The sequence below is a fragment of the Psammomys obesus genome, unplaced genomic scaffold (assembly GCF_907164565.1).
Source record: "Psammomys obesus unplaced genomic scaffold, mPsaObe1.curated_primary_1811, whole genome shotgun sequence".
In the NCBI taxonomy this organism is placed as follows: domain Eukaryota; kingdom Metazoa; phylum Chordata; class Mammalia; order Rodentia; family Muridae; genus Psammomys; species Psammomys obesus.
The window spans coordinates 2,456,784-2,469,459 of record NW_026596057.1 but is presented as its reverse complement, the minus strand read 5'-3'; the positions used below and the strand labels follow the sequence as shown (position 1 = coordinate 2,469,459).

Genomic DNA, 12,676 nt, shown 5'->3' with positions numbered 1-12,676 from the left:
TATGCTCTATCATCCTAGGTCGCTACTGAGAACTGGCTGTTGTTTTCCAAGCGTCTTCCTCCCCGGGGACAAGGCATACGATGTTAGAGACTCATTGCTTTGGCTTACCTTCTAACACTTTAGCATGCTAACTGTCCTGAAAGGACGGCCACAGAAATCCCGATGGCGCCCACCTCGTGCACAATAAACTTCCCAAGGTATGCCTTTCCCCAGAGTTTAACGATTGACCCTAGGACAGGTGTAAGCACACCATAGGATCCTAAACTTGAAAAAGGAAGGGCTCCAATAAGGGAAAGGGGTAGAACAACTGGGCAGCTGGGAGTGCTGAAGACAAAAGCTAGCATCACTCACAACAGGGCTCCAGGACACGTCTATGGCAGCTGTGCATTAAGTATACCTCAAACGGTTGATTTATTCCTTTCCTTGTTTGTTTATCTTACAACACTGTAGCCACTGCTGGGACTCTGAAAAACATTGTCACATTCTCAAAAGTTAGCCATCAAGTTACCAAGTGGTCCAGCATTTCCCCTCCTGTATCTTCAGGAGACATACACCCACTGGCAAACCCCTAGATATACACACAGCAGCAGCCACAGCAGCCAAAAGAGGGGAAAGAACCCAAGCGTTCTTTCAGCCGAAGGGTGGAAAAACAGCTGTGGCATATCCATCCAGTGAAATACTATTTGCCTGGGGAAAGATAGAAGGAGTTCTCATACTTATGTTGACCTGTGGACAAATCTCGAAAACGGGTTGAGTGGGAGGACCCAATCACAAAGCACCACATGGCTGGCCTATGATCATATTCTTGTGGCATGGCGCCACGCACGGAGGCAGAATGTGAGGTCAGGGGTCGTTAGGGTCCAGGCGTGGGAGAGGGGGACAAGGCCCTGCCGGTGATGGGTACTGGGTCAGGGGTGGACCATCACATTCTAAAACTAGACTGCGGTGCCGAGAGCGCAGCTCTGCAAATGCTCTGAAAACCACTGAACTGCACTTTGGAAATAGGTGGATTTCATGGTATATAAAATACATCTCAAACACATGTTTTTAAAAAAAATAACATGAAGAAACAGTAGCCTGCCCTGTGTCAGGAAGCTCATCTCTGTGACGAAGATGGTATGTCTCCTAAATACAGAACATATTGGGAATTTGGGGAAAGGTCACAGGGTTCTGACTTTTTTTTTTTAAACCCAGTTTCCACCTTGAAGCTCAGTAGGGTGAATGGAGGGTCTACGCATGCTCAGAGAAAGCATTTTGAGGACACACTGTCTCCAGTTGGTGCTGCTGAGGAAACATTACCTACAGCACAAACAACTCTAGCTAGCTAGGTAGTGGTTGTCCAGGAAGAACATGACTGAAATGCCCTGTCCTTCCTTGTCATCATTCTGTTCCCTGGCCTTCCTTCTTGCTAAACACAGCTAATTCTCACTTTAAGAAAATGCATGAGAAACGAAAGAAGCTAACCTCAAATTCAGCAATTTTTCTCTTTCAAGCCTTGAAATTGGCTCAGCCCCTAGGGACCATCTGTTGGAGGGCTCTCTCTTTCATGTAGGAAAACAGGGCCAGAGACCATAAAACCTGCCAGCCATGGATGTTTATACCAGGCACTGTAACTTACATCACAACCTCATTTAATCCTCTCAGTGGTCCTTCAACATACATTCCGGCTGGGAATGTGACTCAGGAAAAGGATGGCACCCCCCCAAGAGTAGGTATCAGGGTCTCAAGGGAGCCACTACAGGAACACTTTCAGATAAGTATCACTGTGACCTTCATTTTGTAAAAAAAGGAAAACTGGTCTCAGAGAAGTTTAGCAACATAAATAAGGTCACACAGCAAAAAAAAAAAAAAAAAAAAAAAAAAAGGGGGGGGGGCAGATCAAGGGGACTGGCTGGAAAAAAACAAGCAGTTACCTACCAGCTACTGTCACAGTTTCTCCCTAAAATTAAGAAACTTGTCTGTGGTCTTAAAATTGGTTAGTTGTAAGACTACACAACTAGCAAAAGGGATGAAGCATCCTCCCCAATATCCACTTATTGACAAAAAGTTCAGGGGCAGATATAGGTAAAGGTATAAGCCATAGCAAAAAGGATGAACTTTGACCTCACTCATACTGAGGTGGAAAGCGGACTTTAGGAAAGTCACTAGTAACCTTGTTCCGCCATCCCAGTGGACAGGCTTTATGGTCCCATGGCAATCTACACCTGTGCATTTATGCCCTGGGAGCTATCTTGCCAACTGCTAAAAATTGCTGTCTCTGAGATGCCAAGCGAGCAAAACACAGACACTCTCACCCCTGGGGACAATAACTGTCCTCCACCACCATTACAAGGCATCAGGTCCATGTTTCTGCGGTCTAAAAGGGTTGATGAAAGGGCACACTGAGAAGGCCCCTGACAGAAAGCCTACTGAAGCTCACACAAAACACTCAGGAACTCCGCATTTGCTTTTATCAACTGCCGTGCTCCCAGGTCCCTCCCTCCACACCATCTCAATAAAGAAACGGGATGGAGGGAGAATGAGTGCATTCCCCTAATCTAGGTGAACAAGGCAAGAGAATGAGCATGTGCTGTGGGAGACGGTGCATCTCTGCAGGTTCAAGGCCAGCCTGGTACACGTAACACATACCATGTTCCAGGGCTGCACAGTGAGACCCTGTCTCAAGGGAGAAAACAGAAGCCATCCATGGTTATAGGGCAAGTCTGTGACAAGACTGGGCTACGTGAGACCTTGTCATGGTATATATGAATATACCAAGTTCAGACATTACCACATCTATCTAAAAGATATTTAGAATAAGACTTGAGGGCTCAGCTTTCCTAAGGGATACACATAATATAAGTCTGAATAGAAGGCAGGGGCCAGTGAAAAGGCTCTGACAGTAAAAGGTGTTTGCAGCTGAGCCTGACACCTGAGTTGACTTTGCAGGGCCCGTATCTGTGAAAGGCAAGAACCAATTCCTGAAAGTTGTTCTCTAACCTCTACACATCTGTCATGGCATTCCTCATCTCACCCCACCCCCACAAATAAATACATAAATATAATTAAAATAAAATGCTTGCAAAGATGCCAGGGTTCTGCTTTAAACACTCCCATGCCTTTGTGTTTACATAAGGTCAATATCTAGGTTTGGGTTTGTTTACTTGTAATTTGGCCAAGAATGAGAGAAAATTTATGGGTATCAACAGAACACAGAGGCAAAGCCTTCAAAAGGCCCAGCCCCAGTTGGGAGCCGAGTCCTTGAATCTCTGGTAGGTCTCAGCCTCTCCGGAACTATGCGCACAGCACACCAGCCTGCAGCCCGTCTGCAGCTCCTGCAATTCTAGGTGTAGTGTTCTTCTCCCTCGCACAGGGCCTCTCGCAGAGTCTCCGTGCAAAGTCTCCATGCAAAGTGTCTTTCAAGCAAGTTCAATTCAGGTTAGAAAATAAAATAACACACTTTCCCCTCTATCTTTTTTTTGAGAGGCTATGGGCAAATCATACTCTACACCCTCTTCCCACTTCTCAAGAGCTCCGATGTCTGGAAACCCACTTTCAAGGAATGGAAAGACACTGACATGCCAGGAGACAAGAGACATGACTCGCCTCCAGGTCACCGGACACTCTCTCAGAGTCACACTGCCGGTCCACAGCATGTGTGCATCACAGTAACCCTGGCACCTGGCACCTCGTGAGAGGTGGTTCTGGGGTAACGCTGTCTTGTGAACTCTTTCATCTGCTGCTCTCTCCTTGCCTTTAGCCTATTCTCCCTGGCACCGAGCCCAAAAGGACCAAATTCTCAACTCCTCAGATGTTTTTTGTTTTCTTTAAGGCTTTGCAGTTGCCAGACCATGAATGCTAGCTCCTCCAACACTCCCACCCAGCTCTGATGGAAAGCTGTTCCAGACTGTCTACAGCTATTTCAGTCGTGTTCTGCTCAAGGAACAAGGTCATTTGTATTTTTCGAAGTCACACACAGCTTCCTTTTACAATCAACCCCCATCACACACACACACACACACACACACACACACACACACACGCACACACACGCACACACGCACACACACACACACACACACACACACACACACACACACACACACGAGTCTAGTTCTTCAAAGGGAGGAGAAAAGAAGTATGTGTCCCATCATATAACCGCCATGGCAGTGGCAGGCAAGAATAAGAAGGGAAGGAATAAAAAAAGAAATAAGTAGCAGAGCTGAAAACAAATCCTACAGCGCCATGATGGGGGTGTTAATTGAACACAGACAAAAAGGGAAAGAGAGAACAAAAGAGTGTTAAAGAAGGGGGAGAAAATCAGTTTTTAAAACCTCCTTCAATGATTTGATTGAACTCGAGGGCAGATTACACTTGGTGAAAACGTAGCTGAAGATGCCAAAGAAAGCTCCAAGGATCTAAAATTAAGATTCACGCATGTCTGGAACTCACTTGCAGGGGTCTCTAACTCTCCTCTTTAGTGAACAAACCTCACTTTTTACCTTTTCCGAATATTTAAGCCTCTGTGATTTTTTTGACAGAGAAGTGTAAACCTTTTTAAAAATCTTTAAGTACTTATTAAATATTCTGGATCTTTTTATTTATTTCTTTTTTTCAGAAAGTCAGTGTGTTTGACTTTTTTTTTTTCTTCTACCCTTCTGTCCCATCAACCCATTTCCTAGACCATACAGACACAGGCAACGCTCAGCTATCGCTAACATGTCAGAGGCCGGGTGACAGTTCTTTAAAAGGAAATTGGATTGCAAATGACTCAAACTCTGTGCTTAAAGACTCTATGGTCCCAGACTACGTGTAGCGTAGCAAAAAGCCACATTTTAAAACTACGTTGCCCTAGCTCTCCACAAGGTTTGCTTGAGGCTGATTTGCAATCTGCACCCTCAATGTTTTGTCGGCATTTTTTTTAGCCTAGCGTTTATTTTTTAAAAAGCATAAAGTATCAAAATAAACACTTCCCCACACTCTAAAGCAAAACACACAAGTTCATCTACTTTTCAAAATCCCGAAGTAATTTCTGACTTAAATACCCATCAATCAACTATAATCAGGCGGTGCTGCTTTCTTTGGGTATTATGCACGTGTTTTTTGTTTTTGTTTTTTAAGTACCAAAAGGTTGATCAGACGTCTTAGCTAGTTTTTCTATTTATTTCAATCTTACAACTAAATCATTAACAAAACCCAAGAAACAAAAGCAGCAAGCCCCTCTGTACACACACACACACACACACACACACACATACAGCTCCTGGCCAGAGTCCTGCCAAGGTGAGCAGTGACCGGCCTTCTGTAAGGCATCAGGTGGCTTTCAGAAACACTCATTCCATGCGGTAGGCCTTGATAGTCCCAGTAAGAAAAGTCCCCAAACAGCGAAGAAACATGTGCTAACTGATCTTTCAAACCATCTTCTTCTTCTTCTTTTTTTTTTTTTTTTTCCACTAGCTCTGGAAGGAGAGGGAAACAGACAGAAAAGGGCAGCGAGAGACTTGGGCAACTTCACAGACACTAACATTCTCCAAGGGTCAAAGGTGTGGAAGATGTACGGGCAGCCCAGACCCCGAACAGAAGTCTCGGTGCTTGGAAATAAAGGCGCGTTTTGAACACAGTACTTTCTGCTCTACCACTGACTCCTAGGTCTGTCCCTTCCCTCAGTCTCCCAACACTCAACTATTAAAATGAAAGTGAGTTCCCGCTCCACCGACTCCGGTACCCCCCTCCATAGAACCTCATTTCGTAGCCCTCTTCACACAGTCACTATTTAATTGCTTCACAAACCATCCTTTAAAACATCCCATATCAATAACACCCAAAACTTTACATCAGATCATTTTTAAAACTCCAATCCACATTCAGTTGACGTAATTTAAACAAAACAAAAACAAAAACACATTATTTTCCAAACAGAAGAACACTGTTTTGGCGAATCCCACGAGGGCCCCACCTCTCCCATCCCTCCCCTCCCCTCCCCTACCCCCTTCGATGTAGCCAATATTAATCAGGAGGAAAGTCTTTATGGCGCACCTGAATCGGACCTCTGTTCACACCCACCCACTTTGATCTACTACCTCAGCAGGTTTTAATTAGGAGACCAGAATTAAACACTTGGGCCATGATGTACCAGTCAGTGACCTGACTGGTACCCTTCCGATTAAAAAATATGACAAAGTATCTTTAAAAAGAAACTCTCCTCAGTCCCTTGATTCCCTATTCCCCTTGATTGCGACTCTACATTTCATGTTCCAACATCAGCCAAAAACTCCAACCTGACTAGAAACAAAACCTGTGGTTCAGACTGAATAACCACACTGGAGACAGACGGGGGGGGGGGGGGGGGGAAAAAAAAAAGAAAAGAGGGAGACAAAACCAAAAAAAACCAAAAAAACCAACACTGAGCAAAAAAAAAAAAAAAAAAAAAAAAAAAAAACTAAAAGATGTGACAAACTGAGGAAACGCTCCTTTGATATTAGTATGCAGAATCAATACATCTCTTAAAAGGCGCCTCTCACGGCTAAAGCGACACAATTATCAGCTTTGCAATAAGGTTTGGTCCTGGCACGGCCACCTGGACTCAGAGGTGTAAGAAGCCTGTCTCAGGTGCTTTGTCTGCAATGTACATACTATCCAAGTATCGGTCAACAAAGGAGCTGCTTACTAATTACACAGACATTTGAAAGACCCGAGTAATTACATATTCAATCAACAGTGACCTCTTGAAAAGATTCTTTAAAAAAAAAAAAAAATAGAAAAAGAAAAAAAACACAGAGAAACCCAGAGAGACCTTAAAAAAGAAATAAGGAAAGCCACCATCCGTGCCCTCCCCCTCTTTTCCATGTGTAACTATCAATGTATATCAACTGAGCGTGCAATCATATCTATTGTCACTTTCATTCATGTCATGCCCTTGCTTATATGGTTTAGGTATGAATTATTGACTGTTATGCACCTTGTTGTAAAAAATAAATAAATAAATGGGACGGCAGGTACTTTGCTGGGCTTTAAAGTGGGTGAGAAAGTCTGAGCCCAGCTGTCGCTCCCCATTTGCTGCATGCACCCCTCAGTCCCTCCTGGCGCCCTGGCTTCAGATTGCCTTCTCAACTCTTTCTTCTTACAAGAGAGCGATTTAACCCACTTTGGGAAATTAAGGACCAAAATAAAGAAACAAGAGGACAGTTGCTTAAGTGCCCTTTCTCTGCGCATCTGTTGTTTAAGAACACCTCTGATTGATGACTGCGATTTTTTAATTGTTGCTTTAAAATTTAAATGCCCTCCTGGGATGTTATAAGTGTGTTAGTCTATGATATGAGGTCTAGAAAGTAGAAAAACAACAGAGGGAATGAGCTCAGGATAATATAGTGCCCTAAATCCAAAGAGCATCCCTGCTAGAAGAAAAAAAATAATCTGAGGCCATTCAAAAGCCAGTTCACCTAATGTTGAATAGTATATTCCACAAAGGTATCTGAAGACACTCTTTTGAAGAAGCTCGAGTTGGTTACTCTGTGTAAACACAAAGAACAAAAGTGGCAAAAAGAAAACAGTTTAGCTCTCACTTCCCTGCCTGACAGCAGGGGTGAACCGCATGGGGGCACCGGGCAGTGATTATAGGCAAAAATATATTCCTTCAGGAAAAGGACTTCTACTTTCGTATTTTCCCCCAAAGGCATACCATTCTAGCAATTTGCCGTCAGAACCTCTGCTTTAGCCCCAATTTCAAAAACAGTTGAGGCCAGATTTAAAGAAAACATACTGCTTGAAATCCACTGTCAGAGCTGTTTCCCTTTAGAAAAAGCAGAAATGTCTTCCGTGGTCACACTTGCGTTCTAAAATGTTAAGATCCCAAGAAGAGTAGAAGGGCTGCAGGCTCAGTGATTTGACCAGCCAAAGAAAAATGCCCAAAGGTTAGATTTTTTTCATTCCTACCTGTTTTTTCTTTGATTTCACACAACACATTAAACAAGGCGGGCTTCATTCTGTGGCAGTTTAAAGCATGTTTTCTGCAAGAAAAAAAACAAAAACAAAAAAAAAAAAAACAAACACAACAGCTTAGGTGGACACTCAAGATCAAACTGATAAGGTACAGAGGGAACCTGAACATTTAGGTAAAAAAAAAATTATACACCAAGCCTAACTCTGTGGCACACTTCAATTGTTTTTATGACTTAATATACAAAGTCCCACCATAGGAAAAGAAGCAATGTTAATTAGCAGTGAGAGTAGGGATTTAACTACAGAGCAGAAATAACCTAAATTATGCCCATTAGGAAAAGGGTTTTCTTTCTTTTCATCTTTCTTTTTGCCTTCCCACCACCCTAACCCCTTGATAAGTAGCTAAACCAAAGTGGAATTCTTCAACCAAGAATCCTGTCGCAGACAATGAATGCAGCAAGGCCAAATGCATAGGTTAACAGTTCTGTACCATCTCTGCAAGGGCCATAGGCTAGGAGCTATGCCTCTGTGTATGTGTGTGTGCGCGCAAGAGTGTGTTTTCAAATTCAATTCATCCATGTGTTCGAATTCATTCTGTAGATGCCCCTGTATTCTCATAAACATAAGATGCTTGAAAGGTCTTGTGAGTAGAACTGTCAATTTATAAAATTTCAGTCCCCAAGTTAAAGAGTATGGAAATGTGTTGCCAGGGGGCAAACATACCCAGATGGGGAATAAATTCATTTCTGTGTGTTCACATTATGGCTCTTGTGCGCACACAGCTTATTTGCAGGTGTTGAAATTCAATTATTTACAATTAGGACCTTGCACCCACTGGGGAAAAAAATAAATACAATTTTGCCTTTTAGCTCAGTGATTTACCTGGTTCCTGTGGTCGTGCATGTTTGTGCTCGGAATGCACTTGAGGGACAGAACAATGCCCTTCCTTCTACTTTATTATGGACTCACTTAGCAGAAGGATATTGTTTTGGAAACAAAATACTGATCTTATCAGCTACTAGCTAAGGGAATTCTGTTTACTAACTAAATGTATGTATAAAGATAAGCAGAAAACCCTGGCACTCAAAACACATTCAATTATTTTTCAATCAGTTTTAAAGTTAAAAAAAAAAAAAAAAAAAAAAAGACACCCTCCAGGAGCAGAGCAGGGATTGCAAATATACTCTATAGTGTGTTGCAGGAGAACAAACTCAAAACTCAAAAGGCACACATACACATCATCTGAAACAGCTTACTTTCTGAATCAACAAATATGCACTACAAAAAAAATGTATAACTAGGAAGAAGGAAAAAGAGCTTAAGAGTAACTATTTACATTGTTTCAAGGAAAAAAAAAAGAGGTTGGCAAATTATTTCTTAGAAGGGGTTAAAAAAACAGACTGAAAACATTTCAATGTATTTAAGATCTTTTCTGGGTCTTTAAAAATACTTCCCACTCATCCTTTTTCTTCCTTTCTTTCTTTCTACACAGGCCAAAAATGCAGAGACTAGCAGCTCCATCTAAAAGCTTTGCTTCCCCACACTACACAAATGGGGTTCCAGAGAGACAACTGGATTCCTCCCCATCCCCAAACTGCATCTGATCTTTCTCAGCCTCTAGGCCATTAAAGAGGGTACCCGCTGAGAAGGGTTTGTCCTCAGCTTCACAAAAAGAGAGACCAGAAAAGTAGCGAGGAGCCAAGCTCACTGGCCTCTTCACTTCAAGAACTTGTGATCAAACCAGTTTATCAGCGGTGTCCGTGTGTATTTTTCTGGGACAACGTTATGGAGAAATCTGTTCCAATTCAAGAGAAAATTGCTAGTGGGGAGCCTCTTGCTTGCCATACTCATTAGCTTTTCCTCAGATAATAACATTCAAAAAGAGCACCAATTAGTTATTTAAAAAATCTCCCCCCCCCCCACAACATTAAAAGCATGAAAATAGTTTTTTGAGGGGAGGGGGTCTTTTAACATTCTCAAGTTTTCAGGCGCCCTAAGCCTTAGCACTTTTAAGTTTACGTGTTCCATGTGTTAGCAGCTCAAATGAGTATAATCCATAACACGGGTGCTTTTAGCTGCTTCCTCTTATTCTCTCAAGGCTCTGTTTCTCTTACATAAAATCCATATTCTCCATATGTAACTAAGTCACATAAGGTCTAGTCATTTTGTAATATGTTTAAAATGATTCCAAAGCAAAACAGAAAAGTACTTCGAGATTTAACAAAGCTGAGTGATTGTGTGGACATATGTGGCCACTGGATTTTTTTTTTTTTTTTATCCTTCCTATCTGAGCTGGGCCTTAGGCAAACTGTTAGTGGTTTTGCCACTTAACCTGTATTTTCATTTTGAAAGAGGATTTGCTGTAAAAATACTGGAGTTGAGAACTTTGTCTACCTGGTGGGGGGTTCAGTTAAGGAAACCCCGGTTTTATAATTATCTTTCTTCATATCCTGTCCTACTGAAATACATAAAAATCATTCTTCCATTTCAAGTTCCAGGATCACTCTTAGTGAGCCTGGAAGAGGCATGAGACAGAGAATAGCCTTAATATTTAATCGCACCCCTTTATAAAAAAAAAAAAATCACACATAGCTGTCCCTGTCCTGGGAAGGTGAGAACACCAACTCAAATTAAGAGACAATAAGGTTCAACTAAAAATCTGAGCCTCTTAAAACTAACAAACTGCACTCGGAGAAGAATTATCTTTCCTTTCTTCCCATTTTCTTTTTCTAAAAACAGGACGGAGTGACTGCAAGATATTTTCTTACTATCTGACACCTACTAATACAGAACTACCCTGCTTTTTGTTTGTTTTGAGTGGAGAGTGAGAAAAGAGAAAAGAATAAATAAAATTATTATTATTATGGAGGGGTAAGTTAAGAAGGCAAATCAAACTTGCTTAATTAACTAAGGAGTCAGTGGAATCTGCAAAAAAAAAAAAGTGTTCTTGAGACATTTTATTATTATTATTATTTTGTCATGTTCCGAAGTCTCTCAACTACAGAGGCATGGAATGCCGCTCGGAACTTGACAATTCTGCTTCCTTCATACACTTTTTTAAAGCTGTAAAAAAGTGCCGAGGGCCGCTTTCGGATTAGTTGGCAGTATTTTCGGCGTGGCTGCGTGTTTGTGTGCATTCATACAAATACCTCTAACAGACACACACGCACAATATCTACACACAGCCCTATCACGGCACGGGCGACCACACTTTCGATAACAACGCTTCTTTAAATTTTACTCCTCCGCCACAGAGTTGCTTGTCAAAATGAGAAGAGAAACAACATTTTAAAAGAAAGCGCTGTGGTGATTCGGTTCCCATTGTTTCCCCCAGCGAGAGGGAGGAAAAAAAAAAAAAAAAAAAAAAACAAGAAAGGCAAAGAAAAGCCTCCATCTCACCTGGCCTGCGCTTCATCCAAACTCTGGTCTGTGATGGTCATAATTTGCTGTAAAATGTCCCCGATGTCCTGCTTCCTCCCGCCCTCCCCCTCGGTCCCTCCGGCCCCATCCTGCAAGTGCTGGGACAGGCCGGGGTGTCCGGCCATCCCGACCCCAGCGTGGGAATGCATCAGCCTCGGCTGCTCGTCCATCTCCGAAGGCTCCGGCAGCCCCGGCTCTTCCTCTTCGGCTCCTCGGCTCGGCGCCTGGGAAGCACCGAGGCTTTTTATCCTTCAAGCTGTCTTCAAATCCTTTTCAGGATAAACAGGGACCAGGGTTTAAAAAAAAAAAAAAAGAAGAAGAAGAAGAAGAAGACCAAAAGGGAAAAAAAAAATCTCTTTGCCTCTTTAGAGGATGGTGGGAGGATGGGGGGGGGGGGGGGGGCGGGAGGGGGTTGCGGGGGGAGGGGGGGGATAAGGGCTGGTGGGGAAGGGTGTTGACTCCAAAAAAGCAAGAAAAATAAACCACCTTCCCACTTGGCGAAAAGAAATCAGAGCTGCCTTTGGGTTTTTCAGTCCGATCTCCTTTACAAGGCAGAAATGGGCTCCCGGCGCTTAAATCTGTGGCTTAATCCTTTTGCAAATATGCATTGATCGGGAGAAAGGAGAGGAAGGCAGGGGGATTGCAATGCAAACTTTCCCCCCCACCCCCTGCTGCCCCCCACCCCCACTCCGGGCCAGAGTGATCTCAAAGGGGGTGGGCTGAAGCAGAAGCCAGATCTCCCCCAGCCGTGGCGGCAGGCAAAGCCCAAGCTCTCTCCTCCTCTGTGTCTCTGCAAACTCCAGCAGCCCCGTCAGCCTCCTGCTTTTGTTTAGCCCAGGCTCAGGACTCCAGAAACATATACAGAAAAACCACAGCCTGAGAGGAGGAGGAGGAGAAGAAGGAGGAGGAGGAGGTGGAGGAGGAGAAGGAGGAGGAGGAGAAGGAGGAGGACAAGAAGGAGGAGAGGGGAGGGGGCCGAGGGAAGGGGGGAGGGGGCGGAGAGGCCAGGAGGCGGGGGCCAGACGCGGGAGGAGGGCTTTGGAACCCCGCCCCCTGCTGTGATTGGCCAGCTCGGAGAAACGGGCTCCTCCTCCCCCTACTTTCCACTCTGTTCCTCCTCTTCGGCCTCCTTCAGCTCCTCCTCGCCCGGGTGTCTTGTCAATCAGAGTTCAGAGGTGGGTCGGGAAGAAGGCGGAGCTAAGAGCCAGTCTCCAGTTCTTAAAGGTGCAGAGGGACGCCAGCTCCGGCTCCTGTCTTCCCTGCTTCTCTTAGGCTGCGTCCTTGAGGAAAACGTGGCTCTACTTAAATGCAAGACCGTAAAATTAACACGAAAGCACAC

The 12,676-nt window shown here is 43.7% G+C and overlaps 1 protein-coding gene across 1 annotated transcript in view; it reads right to left on the bottom strand.

The window, feature by feature from the left end:
- The window catches only part of LOC129689246 (pre-B-cell leukemia transcription factor 1-like), an 84,718-nt gene extending 73,025 nt beyond the window's left edge, over positions 1–11,693 (bottom strand). Inside the window, exons 1-2 of the mRNA XM_055624369.1 lie at positions 11,317–11,693; positions 7,912–7,985 (exon numbers count right to left, since the gene is read on the bottom strand). Of these exons, the coding sequence (XP_055480344.1) occupies positions 7,912–7,985; positions 11,317–11,507 (265 nt within the window). The 5' untranslated portion in view covers positions 11,508–11,693. The remainder of the gene's footprint in view (positions 1–7,911; positions 7,986–11,316) is intronic.
- Between the last annotated feature and the right edge of the window lie 983 nt (positions 11,694–12,676).